Source organism: Haemaphysalis longicornis, unplaced genomic scaffold (genome assembly GCF_048455015.1).
Source record: "Haemaphysalis longicornis isolate Haplotype H1 unplaced genomic scaffold, Haemaphysalis longicornis Haplotype H1 scaffold_8, whole genome shotgun sequence".
In the NCBI taxonomy this organism is placed as follows: Eukaryota; Metazoa; Arthropoda; class Arachnida; order Ixodida; family Ixodidae; genus Haemaphysalis; species Haemaphysalis longicornis.
In genome coordinates, this window is record NW_027526445.1 from 121,843,077 (window position 1) to 121,862,705 (window position 19,629).

The 19,629-nt window shown below is 47.5% G+C and overlaps 2 protein-coding genes across 4 annotated transcripts in view; both read right to left on the reverse strand.

Moving 5' to 3' along the window:
• Window positions 1–19,028, reverse strand: part of LOC144150017 (uncharacterized) — a 27,867-nt gene extending 8,839 nt beyond the window's left edge. The window contains exons 1-2 of the mRNA XM_077681792.1: window positions 18,718–19,028; window positions 4,236–4,472 (exon numbers count right to left, since the gene is read on the reverse strand). Of these exons, the coding sequence (XP_077537918.1) occupies window positions 4,236–4,464 (229 nt within the window). The 5' untranslated portion in view covers window positions 4,465–4,472; window positions 18,718–19,028. The remainder of the gene's footprint in view (window positions 1–4,235; window positions 4,473–18,717) is intronic.
• The window catches only part of LOC144149196 (uncharacterized), a 135,916-nt gene that overhangs the window by 65,521 nt on the left and 50,766 nt on the right, over window positions 1–19,629 (reverse strand). The gene's annotated exons all lie outside the window — the stretch shown is intronic.

Consider the following 19,629-nt stretch of genomic DNA (forward strand, 5'->3'; position numbering starts at 1 on the left):
AATGGAAACACCAATTGAACCCCCCCCCCCTTCCCGATGCGTCGCATCACATCAGGGTTCCCCTCGCGGGAAGATGGGCGTAATTTTTAGCTTAACCGTTCGATTTCATGCTGTCGGTGAAGAAAGAAGCAATATAGCGATAAGAAAGTACGGGGACACACAAGCACTTCTTCTGGGTAGTTAATGCGTAGGCATGAATGTCCTGCTGGACACCTGAAACGCCTTGCTCCCGACTCGTGTGGTCGAAGCGCCTGAGGCGCTTTATTTTGCGATCCGCCTTAACGCTTTCGAATGGGCGGAAAGAATGTGGCATTCTTATTGCGGTATCCAATGAGATTGTTTCCCATGACATCTGCATTGCATCGCATCTAGAATTTCTTTGTGTTTGTATCCAAATAAATTACGCAGATTTCTTGTTCTGTGCCTGCTACCGTCCGCCGAACAGTTCGCCTACTTTTCCTGATGAATTCCACGATCGCCTAAACCAAGTGGTCGGTTAATTTCCTAGCCCCGTTGTGTGCATTAGGTAATTTTAACTTTCCGGCAATATCGTGGAACGAGCCGCTTCCTGTAACAACCAGTGGTTCAAGGAATACTGAAGTTTTATTGACGTTTGCTCTATACTTAACTTAAGTCATCTTGTTAAAGGACCTACTCGCATTACTCAGTCGTCTTTCAGCACCCTTGATCTTTTGCTGAACACTGTTCCCGAATCTTTTTCATCTTTAACGCTTTTGCCTGCTTTGATTGACCACTTAGTTGCCCATTTCACTATGCCGTCAGCCTCTCCGCGCCCCGCCAAACAGTTTAAACGAATTCGAGACTACGTTAAAGCTTATTTCCAAGCCATAAATAGGGAACTGGAAGCTTTTATAGAGTGTTTTCTTCCTGAATTTTAGGAGCGTCAGCTAAATGTTAATTGGTCTTTATTTAGAAACAAGGTTCAATGGCTGACTGATAAGTACATACCACTCAGACGAATATCATGTCCTAAACGCCAACCATGGTACAACATCTCACTGAAACGACTACTTAAAACGTATTTTCCGCCGCTTAGGCTATCAAGTTCTGCTGACAGGTGGTCGGCTTATGCGCCCTTCGCATAAGAATATAAAAAAGCCTTTTTCTTGTGCAAAAACCGAGTTTTATCAGCGAACGCTCCCATCCCTCTTATCGACTGGTCCCCGCAAGTTCTGGAGCACAGTTAATATGAGCAGATCTAAAGATGTACAATTGAAAACACTTGATGGGACACTTGTTCCACGCGAGCAGCGCTGCGTGTTGCTCAACAATGCGTTTTCTTTATCTTTTACTAAAACAATTCCTACTTCTTTTCCTATTAAAGAAAGCTTAGGTCTTGAGCCAATGGAACCAACTTTTATTGACTGTGCTGGAATTTTCAAGCTAATACAGGGGGCTAAAATTTCTTCATCTTGTGGGATAGAATGGATTAATTATGTTTCTGAAAAGTACCAATGTGAACTCCTCATTGATCCTTTCTTATATTTTTTCACAGTCATTACAGTGTTCCTTACTACCCAACGACTGGAAGGGTGGAAAGGTAATTCCAGTACACAAGCCTGGCGAAGTTTTCTCCCCTTTTAACCATCGACCATCTCTCTTACATCAATCCTTTGCAAACTATTCGAACACGGCATTTACACTAACTTGATGAGTTTTCTAGAATCTAATTCATTTTTACAGTCTATCAACACGGTTTTCGCAAAAATCAATCTTGGGAAACTCAGTTGATCACCTGTACTAAAGATCTTTGTTCTTTGTTGGACCTTACGTCAGTAGTCGATTGCATTTCCATTGATTTCGCGAAGGCATTTGACTGCGTCTCCCATCCACTACTACTTCATAAACTTAGCAAACTGAGCACTGACCCTAATATTTTAAGGTGTATTGAATGTTTTTTTTTAAAATCGCTCCCAATATGTAACTATCAATGATAACGAATCTCCTCACGGTAAGGTTACGTCTGGTGTCCCTCAGGGATCAATATTGGGGCCTCTTCTCTTCCTAATTTGTATTAATTATCTCCCTGATACCATAACCTCATCAATACGCCTTTTCGCTGACGATTGTGTTATATACAGAAATATATCTGAACCTTCTTACCCTCCTAAACTTCAAAGCGACCTTAACACAATTTCAGCCTGGTGCAACACCTGGCTAATGAAACTAAACGTCTACAAGTTCAAATATATGAGGTTAAGACGAACAATCAAGCACACCCCTGTTAATACATATTTCCTTAACGGCTCCCTTCTTTCATAGGTCACCACTTACAAGTAAATACCTTGGCGTTCAGATTTTAGATAACCTTTCGTGGCACCCGAAAATTGAATATATTAGCAACAATGCCAACCACATGCTCGGCTTCCTCCGACGTAATTTCTCTCGAGCTCCCACTTCATTAAAACTGCAGATTTACAAAACCCTTGTACGGCCGAAGATTGAATACGCCTCTTCTGTATGGGATCCACATTCCGCCAATCTCGTCTCCAGACTTGAAGCTATCCAAAATCGGGCCGCTCGTTTCATTATTTCTGGTTATTCCCGGTCATCCAGTGTCACTAACATGAAACAAATATTACAACTACCTGGTCTTGCAACCCGTCATATGATATCCCGCCTATGTGTTTTCCATAATTTTTTTACGCCAATCATACCTTAAAACAATCCTTTTTTCAGTTCCACCATACGTGTCATCACGCATTGATCATTCGTTAAAAGTTGGTGTACCAAACTCCCGAACAAACCTCTACCTGAACTCGTTTGTTCCAATGACCAGCTTGCAGTGTAATCACCTTCCAGCCTCCATCGTCTCCATCAACGATGCTGCGCACTTAAGTCCGCAGTCAGCAATCACTTTCTGTAACCACCCTGCTGTTTCCTCTTGCTGTTTAATATTGTACCCCTCCTCTCCCTCTCTGTAAAATCTCACAGCATTGAGAGTAAATAAATGAAATGAAATGAAGGTTTGCTTACGTGCTTTGAAGGCGTCATTAAGAACGTTTTTACTAATACAATGTACTTGCGTCTTTTTCCTCGATTTCATTTCTTTGTATTTGGACACGAATTACCTCGACTGGCTTCTTTTCTGCTACACCGTGTTTGCGTCAGTTTCTCCTTGTTCATTTCTTAATTAACTACGTCAGCAACCGACTGGCACACGCCACAGCATACCTGGAATCGGGGTTCCGCGAGGCTGGTGGACAACTGTCCTACTCACGTGCCATCACGTAGAGGTGCCACGCAGCACACGCTATTCTGCAATTTTTACTTTTCAAATTCACAGTGTGATGCATTTTGCGAACCGGGCACATTATATAACTCCCCGAGGCTCCAAACTGCGGGTCATTCCCGCAAGTGGGCATGTGGTACGAAGGAAGGAATAGCAACAACGGCAAAAAGTTTTCAGATTTGTTTGTTTTATTGCCTTTTTCTCTTCACCGCACTTGTTCGACGAAGCTCGGCCACAGTGGATTTTTTATTTCATTGAGTCAAATCTTTTGACTCCCCGCTGTTCTTTCGCCCACTTCCCACTCCCGGTTACCCTCCCTCTGGCGTCACACTGTTGTTTTAATGCTGAACTCTGCCCTTTACTCGCTCTACGAAACTTCGTCGAGAGCTCTGGCCTTCACCATCTCCTTTAATTCCACGCCGAATTGGATGTACCATTGGATGTATCATACTTTTTCCCCAACTCCCATTACCTAATCCCTCTCCCCTAGACACCAAAAGTCGCTAAAAAAGCGTAACATGGCGTCTTTGTATCCCTTGCACATAAAATAAATGCGTGTTACCACCAACACCTTGCTCTCATGCTCTGCTTCCTGCCATACGACGGTGACGTTGAAGAAAATCCGTTGAATTGTGTAGAGATCGCTTCTGACAATAGGTAGGGGCCGTAGATTGTATATGTATATACGTATGAGCTATCCTGCCAGTTACGTTTTCAAAAAAATGTGCGACGCGCACGCCTCTGCCACGCTAACGATGAATGAAACGCATGGTTATGCAACGCCTCGTTCGGAGCAGATGTTGTGGTAGCCACTTATGTTTATCACGAAATTGTGCTGACTACACCTTCGTTTCCCGACCTCGTCCACGCCCGGCAAAAACTGGACGAGAAATGCGGCGACCCAAGATATTCCTGGACTGGACAAGATGGCGATGACGCGGAACGATCGATTTCAGGCGGTCACAAATTTCGTCACACTTACGTCGCATTTTGAAGTAGAGCAGCAGTAGTCGTGCATCCTCGAGACCGAGGACAACGGCCAGTTGATGCTCGTCCATCTTCGCGATGTCGGCTTCCGAGTGCGCCCCTGATGCCATGAGGTATTCAAGGAGCGTCCTCAGCAAATGGGGCGTTATGTCCAAGAGGACTCCACGGATCTGGCGCACAAAGTTTGCCAACGCTACCGGCGCACGGCGAGTGTTCTCGGCCATTGTGTTAGCTGGAATGACAAAGTCATGCAGTTCGCAATAGGTTGCCGTTGCAGCGCGTGCACCTTTGTCATCACCGCTGTGGTACGTTTTCTAACACACAACTCCCAAGGTTTGCGTATTTAATTATTGCTCATTTATGTGAAGAATCAAATCAGGCATCACCATAGACGCGAACCCTTTTGACACTACTTTGTCGAGTTGAACGCAAAAATGGACAGGGACGGCGGAAAGGCAAGACGGAAGGGCACTTTGACCTTTTGCGCTCAGCTCCACGAAGACTGGAGTACTAACTGTTTCAATCTACTACTTTCTACACTAAAAGCTACTGTTTTTTTTTTTTTTTTTAGATGACCAAGCTGCAGCGTGGCGGAAAAAGCATTGGCACTCTGCTCAGGAAAGAGACACCCGCCGCGGTGGCTCAGGTACTGCAAGCAATACACTGTTCTCGAACGCAAGTGCAAAAGATGCATCGTGTTTTTGCTGTGTTTATTTGGGGTTCTACTGGGAACGAATGAGCCGAAGTAATCTTTTTCGGCCTGTAAGGCAAGGCGGTGTTGGATTGGCCCATGTTTTTGTAAGGCATATTGTGAGCCGTTTTTTTGCTATTGCGGGACGTAAAACATCCATTCCTGAGGACTTACGTACAAACTACACTATCAAACTATATTCCAGGCTTTATTGTGTCAACAAGCAACGAAACATATGTCGTTAAGGGTTTCTGGAAAGAAGTGGTGCAATCTTTTAATTTTCTGTCAGTTAGATTCACCATGGAGTATTTGGCGAATGTATCGAGGAAAATATTAACGAAAAACTTGAACGAAATGCTCTTTCCAGTACCTCTGTATCGTTCATTGTATGGGACAGGCGGTGGCCAAGATGTTTTGTCGCGGGTGAAAAAAAAAATGGTAGTCCCCGCCTCGGTAAAAACATTTTTCTTTAAGCTGCACACTGGCACACTTTCCGTTGGCACATGGATGGAGGGAAAAAGGCTTTTCCTTGGCTGGTCCTCAACGTGCACTTCGTGCAAAAAACCCGAAAGCATTGAAGACGTTTTTACAGAGTGCTGGGACGCCATCTTTTTCTGGGATGTTCTACAGAGAACGATAAAGAAAGATATTCCTGTCACGCCGCATGGGATACGTTTCTTGGCAGTGGAAAAGATTGAAGTGCCGTACGACATGATAATGATCCTAGGGTTGCACGCAATTTGGCGCTCCCGTATGGCCGTGCGCCACTGTGATGTCAATGCATGACAGTGAGCAAGAATTTCTCACAAAGTGTAACCAGCCTACCTGAAGTGTATCGTTTGCAGGAACCTGAACTGGAATGGTTATGTGTAGTGAGTGAGTGCATAACTTTATTGAGCCCGAGACGGGGGTAAGGGAAGAAGTGAGATGGGAGTCCCCTTCATTCTTCCCCCCTCAGACGGCGGCCAGGAGTCCTTGCTCCCTGGCGGCGTCTTCGGCCATCTGGACGGCCCGGAGTTGAACGCCCGGGTCTGAACTGAGCAGCACGGTCTCCCACTGCTCTGAGGAAGTGATGTCTAGTGCTTGAGGTGTGGTGTTCGCTTTAAGGGGGCAGGCCCATAAAATGTGTTCAAGGTCGGCCCTTGCTGAACATAATTTACACTTATTTTCGTATAGACCGGGCTAACAATGACTGTACGTCACCGGGTTCGGAAAAGTGTAGGACTGAGTAGACGCCATGCTACTGACTGCCACTTTCCCAAGGTGCGATGAGCTGCGGGATATCTGGCCCTCCCTAATCTGTAATGGTCGATTATCTCCCTATAGGTCACCATGCGGTCCCTACCCCCGTGCGAAACGATGCCTCAGGTATTTCTGGGCAGTCTCGGAAGCTTAGACCTCGAGCTGCCTCGTGAGCGTTTTCGTTCCCCGGAAGTGCAGAGTGCGCTGGTGCCCATATAATTTGGACCCCTCGGAGTCTTAATTCTTTGAATCCTCTAAGGATTCCTTAAGCCTCGGGTGAGATCCTTCCCTTTGCGAAGTTTACAATTGCAGATTTGGAATCGCTTATTATGTATTTCGCTCTTGTAGAAGAAAGCGCCAGTGCAATGGCTGCCTCTTCTCCTACCTCCGGAGTGTCCGTGCGGATCGTTGCGGAGGCAATGCAATGGCCCTGCCGATCGACTACTGCCACGGTCATGGCGTTGTGTTCACAGTACTCGGCCGCGTCCACGTACACCACGTCATCAGATCGTTCGAATCGCTTTTGGAGGGCTTTGGCTCTTTCATTCCTGCGCTGTAGGTTATGCACGCGATGCATATTTCTGGGCAGAGGGGTTGTGTATATACGTGCCCTCTGCTCGCTAAGGATATGCACCTGTTTTCCTTGTTGAGCCGCATAGGTGATTTGAAGCTCTTGTAGAATGTGTCTGCCTGTTGCGGTTTTGTATTGGAAGTGCTGTCAACGTTTGATGTTTATTTAAAATCTTTAAGCCAACCAAAGCATGGGCGGCGGTTTTTAATCCGGCGTTGACGCGTGTTCCTTTGTAACAAAAAAGGTAATAAAAAAGCCGCGGTGGCTCCGTGGCTAAGGCGTTGTGCTGCTGAGCACGAGGACGCGCGTTCGATTCCCGGCCGCGGCGCCGGCTTTTCTGATGGACGCGAAAAGCAAAAACGCCCGTGTGTACGAGATTTCGGCGCACGTTAAATATCCCCAGGTGGTCAGAATTAATCGGGAGCCCTCCACTACGGCGCGCCTCATCGCCTGCGTTGCGTCGGCGCGTTAAACCCTACAATCAATCAAATCAATTAGGACAGAGGCCGATTTAGTGCACTACATTTCATGTTCATACCGCTTGCAGTGCCCCCTTCGGCTTCAGTAAGCGATTGGGAATTTCTCAGCCAGCTATAACCCAGTGTCTCAAGCGTTGCGGCGATATTTTACAAGGCTTGAATTGAAATGGACCCTGCATGCCTTTTTTCAACCTTTATCAAAACTCAGGTGCCCTATTCTCGGCTTCATGAATTCTCAGTGAATCTTCAGGAAGCTTTGTCCGGTTGGCTTTCACATTTGGTCACGTGCTTCTGGCTTGCAAAGCGGCTGTGCGTGCTTTCGTCATTCTGGCGTTTCATGACGTTTGCCGGCACCAGTTCTAAAGTTTACCTTTTTTCTCGCCACTTAAGGTGCACAATACTTGGCCGGCGTTGACAAACGAAACGAAATGCGACTATCATGACAATGTAGGAGTGAATTTGCTATTCAACAAGAATACTGCTTGTAGGCCACACCCTGTTCGTGATTGGCTGAGGAGACGTGACGTATAATAAACAGTTGGAAGGAGCGTGAGCGTCGCACAGTGGCAACTTCAGCCCGTGTAAACGTCGCGCGATTCTTCATAAGCGCTTGCAAATGGCGGTTGCCATCGCCCAAAACAGGACAAACGTTTTAACGGACCTTCGGCGTCATGAAATCTGAATTTGAAACAGGCACAGTTTCATGGTAGGCGCGGTTTAAAACTGCATGCTAGTGAAAAAAAAAAACAATTATGGCTGCTTCCAAGTCGGTGATAACCGAGCCTGAAAATAACGTCCTGTATTTTGTTTTTACGAACGGGAATAAAATTAGCAGTAATTGTTTCGTGCAAGAGAGAAAAAGAGAGAAACATCTTTAATGGACAAGTGAGATCAGCCAGGCTGGGCGCCCGACTTGCTACACCAAATGGGGGTGAAGGTGGAATGAAAATATATGAAAACTTTCACTTACACATGAATACTAAAACACGCAGACGCACACGAAAAGCACACACACAAACAGGCGATATAGTCAGTTTGTCTGTGAGTTCATAGCTCACTCACAAGTCCAGTGGTCCGGAGGAACGTTAAGAGCGTTTCTGAGGTGCGACTTGCCATGCCGGTTGTAAGCCAGGGCCCAAGGAGGTGCCTCGAAGAGATCTGGGGGGACGCGGGCAGGCCCAGTGAAAGCCTAGCCGTGGTAAGCTCAAGTTCGTAGCGAGGGCCCGTGCAAAGAACGTGTTTCAGGTCCTCGCGAACTGTACAGGTAGGGCCCAAAGGTGAGGAAGCCTGGCGAAGTTTAAAAACGAAATGCTTAGTGTAAGCCACATTCAGTCGGATGTGATGCAGGACAGCTTCATCTCGCTCGCACAGACCACTTGGCATCCGAAACTGGCACACTGGGTCTATTGTGTGCAACGGAACGTAGTTCTTATCTGGGTCGGTCCACAGCAATCGCTGAGAGCTCTTGGCAACCGATGACACTAGAGTCGCTCCGTCTCGCCTCGTGAAAGGCACTGGAGTAATAATTGGGCTGAAATGCGCAGATGCAGCAGCTCTGTCGGTTTCGTCGCTGCCAGCCACACCAAAGTGAGATGGAAGCCACTGCGGAACAACGACGTGGTGGTTGTTTATTGCCTGCGTGTGCAGGCCATTTTTTTCTTGAGCAAGCTGCTCTTGTGGCAGCACCATGAGGTGCTGAAGGGCTTCTAGAGAGTCGGTGAAGATTGCCCATGCCTGAACTGGAGCAGTTAAAATGTGTTGCAATGCAGCACGCAGGGCCGTAAGTTCAGTGACCATCGACGAAGTTCTGTGACCTTGTTTTGCGGTAATTTTTGTGTAAGTTGATGAGCTCCATATTCCGATGGCAGATGATGTATTCATCACCGATCCATCCGTGAAAATGTGAGTGTAAGTTTGGTAGGTAGTAGCAATGCGCTCCAATGAAAAGAATTTCAGAGCAGGCAGAGGCTTAGCTTTGCTCTGGATGCCGGGAACGGTTAGTGTTATTTTCCAGGAGGCAAATGTCCATGATGGCTGGGTATGCTCTGGTGGGCTCTGATGCAATGGTGGTAATAAGGCACGTACCTTGGCTTCCGAGTCACAAGCCAGCGGATGGTCGACAGTCCTCGTCACAAACCGCAAGCGTGCACGAAGGAGTTCTTGCTGGCAGAGAACCGTTGGAGAGAGGCGCCTACTCTCCCTGAGAGTCCCAAGGGTTGTAGTATTTTTAGGCACCCCAAGGCACACACAAGGCACTTTGGCTTGTAAGCCTTGTAGAAGCCGTGAGTTGGTTTTGTGAGAGGCTCGAGGGCAGGCAAGCTGTAGCGAAGCAATCCTTCGCAGAGTGCATTGTAGAGCCTGGTGAGAGACGCCACCGAGCAACCTGCCACGCTGCTGGAGATCATGCGGAAGATCGATGCGTACGCCTCAAGCTTGTGCCTCAGTTGCCGTATATGTGGGCAGCACGTCATGTTCTTGTCAAAAGTCACTCCTAGAAATTTGTGGCTGTCAACGTAACATATAGGAACGCCTCCGAGTTTAAGGAGATACCGGGAGAGATCCCGCCTGGTGAAGGCTATCGCAGCAGACTACTCCGCCGATATTTCGAGGCCACGTGCTGTCAGAAAGGTTGCCATTGAGTTAATGGCCCTTTAAAGCCTTGCGCGCAAAATTCGCCGGTTGCATCCTGAGCACCAAATGCATATGTCGTCAGCATAAAGGGAAATTTGAACGGATGGCGGCAAGCACTGCTCGATTCCAATTAGGCAAATGTTAAATAACGTCGGGCTTAAAATTCCTCCCTGGGGGACACCTCGACGTACAGTGTGAAGTGCAGTGTCACCATCCTTAGTGGACATGTACACTGACCTGCCGGATAGATAATTGCAGAGCCATACATACATACATTCGGCCTCGAATTCCGACGGACTTCAAGGCTATCTGGATAGCTTCATGCGACACAGAGTTGAAACGCTGCTTTAACATCGACAAACACTGCAATGGTGATGCGACGCAAGGCTTTGGCTCGCTTGACATGACTCACGAGGGCTAGAACATTTTCAATGCTGCTCCTGCCTTTTCTGAAACCCGACATCTGCGGAGGATATATGCGTCTGTTCGTCAAGTCCCGATTGAGGCGTAGTGCACCATTTTTCTTACCGACACAACTAAGTAGAGTAATCGGTCGGCAAGAGTGGACGTCCGTGTGTTACTTTCCGGGTTTAAGAACAGGTAAAACAAGACCCAATTCCCAGCTAGCCTCTAAACAGCCGGACTCCCAGGAACGATTGAAAATGGCAATTGAGTAGGAATGTTTTGGCCTTGTTGCCCAGGTGAAACAGTGCTGCGTATGTAATGCCATCAGGGCCAGGAGCCGAATCTCGGTTCACCGACCTAAGCGCAGCAAACAGTTCCACCATTGTGAAGGGAACGTCTGTGCTAACAGCATTACATTGTGAAGTGTCGATGCAGCGTGGACCAAGTGCTGATGCGGTTGTTGGTGCCCAAGTGATTTTGACGCAAAATTCTTCCGCTACATTCAGCTACATTCCACTTGAGGGCTGCAGACTCGAAGAGACGCCGCTGTGTCGGTTGTATGTGAAGGGTTCGGATCAGGCTCCATATTCAAGAAAGGGGCTTTCGAGTGTCCAGTTTGGAGCAGAATTTCTGCCATTCTCGTTTGGGAATTTTTGGAGGTGTCTTTGAATTTGCTTCTGCACACGCCTGGAAGCGCGTATGTCTTCTGGTGACTTCCGAGCCCGTCGTTCTGCTCTACGACGCAACGCACAGAGTTTTTCGCACTCACTGTCAGCCACAAAGTGCGGTTTTGGCAGCTGCAGAACTTTGGTGGCGGAACTCCGAACACGTACGTTTCATCTCGCATATGAGATTTTCGTACGACGTGAGAGATGGTTCCGATTCATCAATAGCAGCGGCATACATTCCCCAATTAATGTAGCTTAAGTTCGCGCCTTCGATGGCAGCCAGAGACACCATCGAGACAAATGTACGTAGGTACATGATTACTCCCGTGTGCCTCCACACCTACGTGCCAAAGCGCCGCGGGCAGCAACTGGAGCAAAACGAAGGTAATATCGAGAGCCGCGATAGAAGGTGTGCCACCGGTGTTCAGTACCGCCACTCCGTTGTGCAAGAGCAACCCAAGGGGGGAGTACATGCCTCCTCATGGCAGAGAACCCAACGCATTGCATTTGTCCACACTTCTCCTGGCAAGCTCGGGGGTCACACGATCGAAAACAAGAAAAAAAAATTAAGGGAAACTGTCTTTTTTATCCATTACCGTTCGAGCTTGACGAATGAATGAATCACCTGCATCACTACGGTCAGCCGTTATCAGGCGTAGCGTTTCCCTTTCCTTCCCGCATCATACAACCGGTAGTCACGGCCATTTTTTGTTGTTGTTTTATTTTGTTTGGTTTTTTTATGTGGTCACGCCATAAACTTTTAACATAGCAGCAGACGAAAGCGTGGAGGCAGTGACGGCCAAGAAGGCGATAACGCAACATAGAGCTTCTGAGTTAACATTAAAACCGAGAGCTCAATTATGCTACTAGAAACGATTGAATGAAATAAATAGATACGTAAAAAAATTTTGTATGGTATTCGTTAGTTGAACACACGCCCGAGTATCAACGTTACTTGGTCTCCTTGTGGCGTCGGCACAATTTTAACCTTAAATGATACGTTTTTTTGTTTTTTTTCTGTCAGCCTCAGAAACCGCCTTTATTATTAGAATACATAGTAGGTGTTTCTTTATCTTTTGTTTAATATATTGAATAATTTGGTAGGGATCTTTTTAATGTAAGCGTTAAATTTCACTGCATGCCTTCATAGCTATACGCCAGTGTTGTACGGAACGGCGTTACAAGGAACGGCGTTCCTGGAACTAGTTCCTTTTGGGAAGAACGGAGGAACGCCACCGTTCCATTAAGGGTCGGTGGAACTGTAACAGTAACTCGTTAGATTTTTGAAGGAACGGCGTTCCTGCCATTACATCGCTAGGATTTGGCTGTTTTAAGTGCGAATGCACTTTATAAGCGACCCCAAACCATCCACCGCCGGCGGCGGCGGCGGCGGCGTCCGCAGTGCTCCTCTATATTTAAAAAAGAAACAGCATCCGGCGCCAGGTTTCGATCCGAGGACTTTGCGGCCGCAGCGCGACGCTCGACCGACCAAGCCACGGACGCGACGCTGATATCAGTGTTAGTGACGCGCCTTATATCTTTAACGCATTCAAACTACGCCGTCAGCGGCGTGCGTTGGCGACTCAGCGGCGTTATAGCGGCTTGATAACTGCGTGGTGTACACGTGATACTACAAACCCGATGGAAGAGATGGAAGAGAAGGCGGCGAGGCGGTGGGCTGCGGGGGCCGAGCGCAAGCGCCGCAAGCGGGCCGACAACCGTGCATTCGCACTTTCACATTCTCCCCCTCGGGGAAATGCGGGGGAATTTTTTTTGATGCCAAGGCTCGAGTACAAAAATCCACAAGTCGCTACTGCGTTTCTCTTCCTATAAGCTGGTTAATTTGCCCGCCCTTCAGCCGTAAGTGCTTCTTCGAAGGTCAAAGGCAGAAGAATAACCACGCAGAAGGCCACAGCTTGTGCTTGCTTTCATGCTGGTTGAACTTACGCGGCGTTCGACGGGTGAATAGCGTAGCCGCGAGAATGCTTTTCACCTTTCATCGTTTGCCTGTGGAGGCCAGGACGCGCGTCTGGCCGATAGAATTGGTCCTTGGCGGGGAAAGATTGTCTAATACGGGATCCGGAGATTTCGGTGTCGGACATTTAGGTGCAGGCCGTTTCGGTGCGGACATTTCTGTGGACGGAGATTTTGGTGCACGGCGTCTTGGCCCTGGCATTTTGAGTCACGGGATGTCCGAGGCATTCTTGGAACATTTTAGCTTTAATATTGTAATTTCGTGAATTGGTATGACTTTACATTCGAGACTAGTGCTTGCGTCGCCGTGCGTGGAAACTAACGCTAAACCCTCGCGGAGCATTGCCACGTAAAACCTAATTTCTATATTAGAGAGTTTTAGCATATCGTTACCGTGTTTACGTTACCGTTTACCGTGTTTGCGGGAGTCGACTGCGCAGTGCAAGAGTCACCGCGAACGGTAACTTACCGGCACAGGCCTCACCGTCGCCAGCGGCTTCCGGTAACACGGTAAACGGTAACGCAAACACGGTAATGATATGCTAAAACTTCCTAGTAGATGCTAAAAATTAACGTTGTTAATTTGCATGCGTTCAACCTTTTTTTTATTTTAACATTCATGTGAATAACCGTACTACTTTAAGTGTTACCGAAGCGCTTTGCTTTCACTTCACCCAACGGTGCAAGACGCTGCTTCTTTTAGCCCCCGCCGCCCCCCACCCCCTTCCACACACGCACAGCAAAACATCCCCGAAAAAAAAGCAACAGAAAAACGAGGTAGATTAAGCGCGTGTGCATTCCGTTTTAATTATTTTCTCCATCAATGTCGTATTCGTTGCATTCGGTGTCGGTTGTTCTTAAAACTAACCAACCAACGATCGCACGTATACGGTGGCGTTACTTAGGGGAGGGGAAGGCTGAGCCCCGCCGGCTACAAGCCCCCTTGGTAGAGAGAGAGGGGTGTCAGTTGTGGTTCACCATTGCGTCAACTGGACTTGGAAAACTTGAACCCGACTGTTGCCGCTCTCGTCACACTACCATATTCAATTTTTTTGCTCCTCATAATGGGAGAAAGCAATGTATGCTCGGGGTGTCCATGATATGCGCGACTTGAAGAGTTGATTCCCAATGGGGAGACTGAAGGCGAAGACAGGGCGATTCCTGGAGTGGGGGCGTCATCGGTATGACCGCGACGCGCGGAAGGGCGTAGCCAGTAAACTATACTGGCCATTGTGTTCTCAGCGGCTTTTTAAGTGGCTTTTTGTAGCACATTATAGAGGTTTCGTGAGCTCCTGGTGAATGTAAAGCTTTTTCCTGTATCACTGCGGTGAGGCATCGGAGACCGTGAACTCCGCCACGCCTGTAGGATTTTCAGGGGAAACCGAAAATAACACGTCTGAGAAAGAAATCTGGTCGAGATTCGAGCGTGCAGGCGGAAAGGGGGGAAGGGGGGGGGGGGGGGGGGGGGCTAGGACATAGAATTACAATGTGGTGAATGTAGGCATGTAAACATAAAATGAAGGTTGGTTTTCCCGAACAGGATGGGTGGAATTTGTATGCACAACCCGTACGCCCTTAATCAATGTTTAGGACATTAGAAGCTGCGGCCGTTTTCAAAAAGGCCCGTTCTTCCTCCACGGCAATACCCTAGACCAGTGTTCCCAAATTCATTTTAGCAAGGCAGCCCAGCCTACGTAATACCCTTCATAAGGTTTTCTGCATTCTGGGGGGCCAGCTAATGTTTACGTTTTAGATATTGAGAGTGTGCATGTAATTTATGTAATTTTGGGGGTGTGTACTTTTTGAAAAATACAAAAAAGGCATCGGACCATCGTAAACACCGCTCTTAGCTAAAAAAGAGCGAAAATAAATTAACAACCAATTCGTAAATGAAAAAAAAACGTGTGCTAAAGAATTCAATCGGCTGCATAACAGGTGTCCCCAAGAATAGGTATTAACCAAAAGTATATAAATGTAGAAGTTCTAAAAATACCTGGCAAAGATCAAACATGGCATCAATCAATAAATAAATTCAATGCTCCAGATTGTTGTCCATAACCCACGTCAAGCGGAAATAAAAATATAACGGCTCTCGCAAACAGGCAAGCACCGGATAATTTGGTCGCCGAAAAGTTTGCGCACCGAAATGTCCGTACACCGACATGTCCGAGCACCGAAACGCCCGTACACCGATATGTCCGTACACCGGAATGTCCATACACCGAAATTTCCACACCGAAACATCCTGCACCGAAATGTCCTAGCGCCGCCTGGAGTTTGTCCGGTGCTCCCTGAAAAAATTCGCCTAGGAGATTTTCTTTTCATTATTTTTATCTCCAGATAATCTGCTGCCGGTGGTGTTAATATTCGTATATTATACGTAGTTCGATGTGAGTTTTAAATTTCTCACTTAATTTCGCCCCAGGATTACCTTATTTACCCGATCTAACGCGCACTTTTTTTCCGAAAAAATAGGCCGAAAAATCGCATGCGCGTTAGAATCGGATACAAAACCGAAACTGCCGAAACAGCGGAAATTTCGTCCGACCCATCGCCATCGCCATCTCCAGATGGCGCCAAAGCTTTTAGCAAAGATTTTTCGGACGCAGCAAGTCTAGGCTTTTCTTCCTCCATGTCCTAGGCGCCTAGGCCTTTGTATCGGCCTTCACACAAATCGTCAAATCGTTTCACTTGCGCACTTGATAACAGCAATGGCAGCAGCGGCTCCCACGCGTTCAAAACGAGCGGTCGGCTGAAGAGTGCACCTCTGGAGAAGCTCTCGGGATGGGCGTGCGAGGGGTGGGCCACGATCCCATAGACCATGGTTGAACGTTCGTTCAGAAGTGTGGCATCGCGAACGCGCTTGAAGGCACCAAGGCTGAGATGTTGTGGTCAGCAGACAGCGCCGAGGAGTGAGATTACTTCGGGAAATAAATCGCCCGTTTCTCTCGCATTCGTTTGTCTGGGTTACAAAGTCTCGTGCGCGTTACAATCGGAGGTACATGTTTTTTCGGTTTTTTTGCAAGGAAAATCGAGTGTGCGTTAGAATCGGGGGCGCGTTAGAATCGGGTAAATACGGTATCCGAAACTATATTTTAATTTAAAAACCTAATTGTAACGTTAATGTAACGACACGTTCCAAGTTTCGGAGTGGAACTGGAACGCGTTCCTTTCGCAATAAAGGAACTTGTAACGGGAACTCGTTTCAAAATTGGGAAGCAACGAGGAACGAGCTTTCGTTCCTATTTTAGAGGAACGTGTACAACACTGCTATACGCGCACACGTCACTGATCGCTTACGTTTTTCCTACGCAAATACCATGGCCATTTCAAGGAGAATTCACGAAGTCTATAATGTAGCCTCATGGCTTAAATCAGAAGATACAAACAAGTCCAGCCAAGTATTACTGTTCTACGCTCGTCAGATAACTTAGAAACCTGCTCAAATGAATATTTTCTTTCCGTCCGGACTGTTTGCGCGATTGAGTGACCTCCCTCGAGCAATGCTGTAGATGTTGCGGCCGCTTTTCTTAATGTTGCCTGAGCCCGAGGACGCGGGTTTGATTACCGGCCGCGGCGGCCGCTTTTCTGATGGAGGGGAAAAGCAAAAACGCCGGCGTATTCGAGATTTCGGCGCACGTTTAAAACCATCAGGTGATCAAAAATAATGCAGGGCCAGGTGACCAAAAATAATCCAGGTGACCAATCAGGTGGCCAGGTGACCAAAATAATCAGGTGACCAAAAATAATCCATCACGAATCATCGCCTGTGTAGCGTCGGCGCATTAAACCTCATAATCAATGTTCATGTTGCAGCAGTATAAAAATTGATTAGATTGATTGTAGGGTTTAACGCGCCGACGCAACGCAGGCGATGAGGCGCGCCGTAGTGGAGGGCTCCGGATTAATTTTCACCACCCTGGGATCTTTAACGTGCGCCGAAATCTCGTGCACACGGGTGTTTTTTTGCTTTTCGCCTCCATAAGAAAATCGGCCGCCACGGCCGGGAATCGAACCCGCGACCTCGTGCTCAACAGCGCAACGCCTTAGCCACTGAGCCACCGAGGCGGGTAGCAAAAAAATTCGATAGCCACTTTAAAAACAATCGCTACAAAATCCACACAGAAACGGAAAGACGGACCGTGAGACGGACCTCCTGCGTCGAGCAAATCACGCAGTGGCGCTCTCTGCTGGCGATAACTGCAGCTTTCGCACTGCCAAGGCCGGCCTGGACGCGCGCCCTGCCTGCGAGCGCGTCCAGACCGTTCGTGCAAGTGCTTCCAGGCGCGAAGGAAAGAGGGAAAACGCTTATCGGCATTGTTGCTGGGCCGCTTAAAGAGCCAAGCGATACGATAAGGCCAACAAAAAAAACAACCATAACGGGCGCATCGGTATCTTCTTTCCTTTTTTGAGTTACGATCTGATTGGCCACGGCCGGGGCCACGGCTATTAGATTCCCCCCCCCCCCCATTTTGGGATCTTCGCCACTAAACGAGCTGCTATTTTTTCACGTATTTTGTTATCACGGCACTACTGAAGATGCCTTCTTTTGTGCCTTGACCCTCGATAACGGTGGCTGTTGATAACTGAACCAGGGGCGGTATTCTCGAGTTTTGTCCCTTTTGCGGCCCTTTCAAAAGTGTCCCTTTCGGCAAGCCCTGATTTGCTAAAAGCAAACAGCCGGAAGTGACGTAACGCAAGCGCTACAAACCTGCTGCCAACCATGCTGCCAACGCCTCGTGAAGTACGTCACGAGGAAGGGGCGCAAAAGGGACGTTTTCAAAAGGGACAGTTGCGAAAATACCGCCGCAGGACGACATGCTTACGTACACTGAATTTGCGGTACAGATGCTTCTATGAGCAAGGGGCCTTTCCCGCAAGAAATGACGTTGCAAAACACCATAATCTGTGAAACGGCGTTGCTGCTCAGCGCAATGAACACCAGGGCAACACGAAAGTAACACAGGACTAGGCGTTCCCAGAATAGCCGCTTAGAAGCCAATCACCTCTGCTTCTCTCTTTTCCCATGACGCATTCATTCAGAAACATTCCGCTTAAGACTGATTTTTCTTGCTGTTCGGCTCTTGTTTGGAATTGTTCTCCATAGAAAGGAAAAAATGAATCACTGCATATTTATGTGGTGTTTGCTTTGCGGTGCAAAGAAAATAACGGGTAAAGAGCACCAGCAACCGCATCCATGGTGCTGGTGCAAAACACAATACACAATAATACGCCGCAAAACACAATAAAGTGTGTAACGACGCTGCTGCTCAGCGCAATGAACATAAGTGCAACCTGCCTGTAACAGGGAAGTGTGTGTACAGAGTAGCCGGTTCGGTTTGATGTCAATAACTTTTGTTTAGTTCTTTTCCCGTGAGACACACTTGTTCAGAAACTTCCTGTTAAAATTGTTTTCCTGGCTATTGAGCACTTGGAATTATGGAATTATGTTTACTGCAATAAGGGGGGGGAAATGCCACTGCCTCACCGCATCCGTGGCGTGAGTATGTGTTCGCTTTGGTATGCAAGGCAAGAAACATATAAGAAACTCTGGCAATAGCATCCATGGTGTGTCTGTTGTTTCTGAATGTTAAAGAAATTAGGTTACTGCTAATCATTGCCCGAATTAAAAAGCGTACGTTTTCCGACGTTAATATGAGTCTCTGTAGCTATTCATACCTATGTCACAATGAAGCCGATACGACTTGCATTCTTTGGGCACACGCAAACTTCGAAAATTCGAAGAAAACACCGAATCGTAGGAGAGAAACAAAACGTTCCCCGTCATACGGCACTCACCTGAAGACAAATCTTACCTTTATCTCGAAACCTGAACGGCAAACCGTTCGAACCGTAATGAGCAACGGGGAGCGATTGGAAGAACTCCAGCAGATACCATTCGGGAGACGATGTGCGCGAATCACGTGATAATAACAAAGGAGCTCAACACGACCTCCGGTTGGTCACTGACTGTGTACAAATGCGATACGAAGTTGGAAAACGTTGAGCAGTGGTACGTGCTCCAGGCGGCTTTACACTGCGAGAGGCGCTTGCACCGAAGGGAAGCAATGCGCTGATAAAAGCGGAAGTTTCGCACGCGAGAGTCCGTCAACACGGCCAACAACTCTGTCGACCGTGCATTTCCAAGCGGCGGAAGCCGCAAATCGATGACTGGCGACGAGAAGCGCACTATATGTGTTTCTAATCTACCGTCCTGCGACACTTCCGTTGGGAGCATAGAGTCTGTTATTTGTATGAAACTCTATGGTTGGGAGCATGGAGGGGGCGAGCGTTGCTGAGGGACAAGTACAGATGGCGCCGCAAGTAGTTGGATGTTAGGCACTCGGCCTGGAGCAGTGGAACGCGGTAAATTTAAATAGACTTGAGCAAACCTCTAGCGTGTTACCTTGGGAAGAAACCATCACGGCAAGTAGAGTCGTACGCTCGACTAGGCGACGAAAGTCGATATTCTGATCAATATCGAGAAAGGAGGCGTGTTGCGGGCTTGTAACAATGCTTTTATTCTGCTCTTTGTTTATTGGAAGTTCGGCTATGTTTTGCGGTCCCCGTGGACTACTTGTGAACGGGAGTCGACCGTAACGAGAAAACAAAGAAATTTTAAAGTGATAAAAAATACCAAGTTTACAGCATTCAATGTCCTCTACCCAAGGAAGAAGTTCGGGTAATTGGCAATAGAACTTTGACGTAGTAAAAAAAAACGAAAAGAA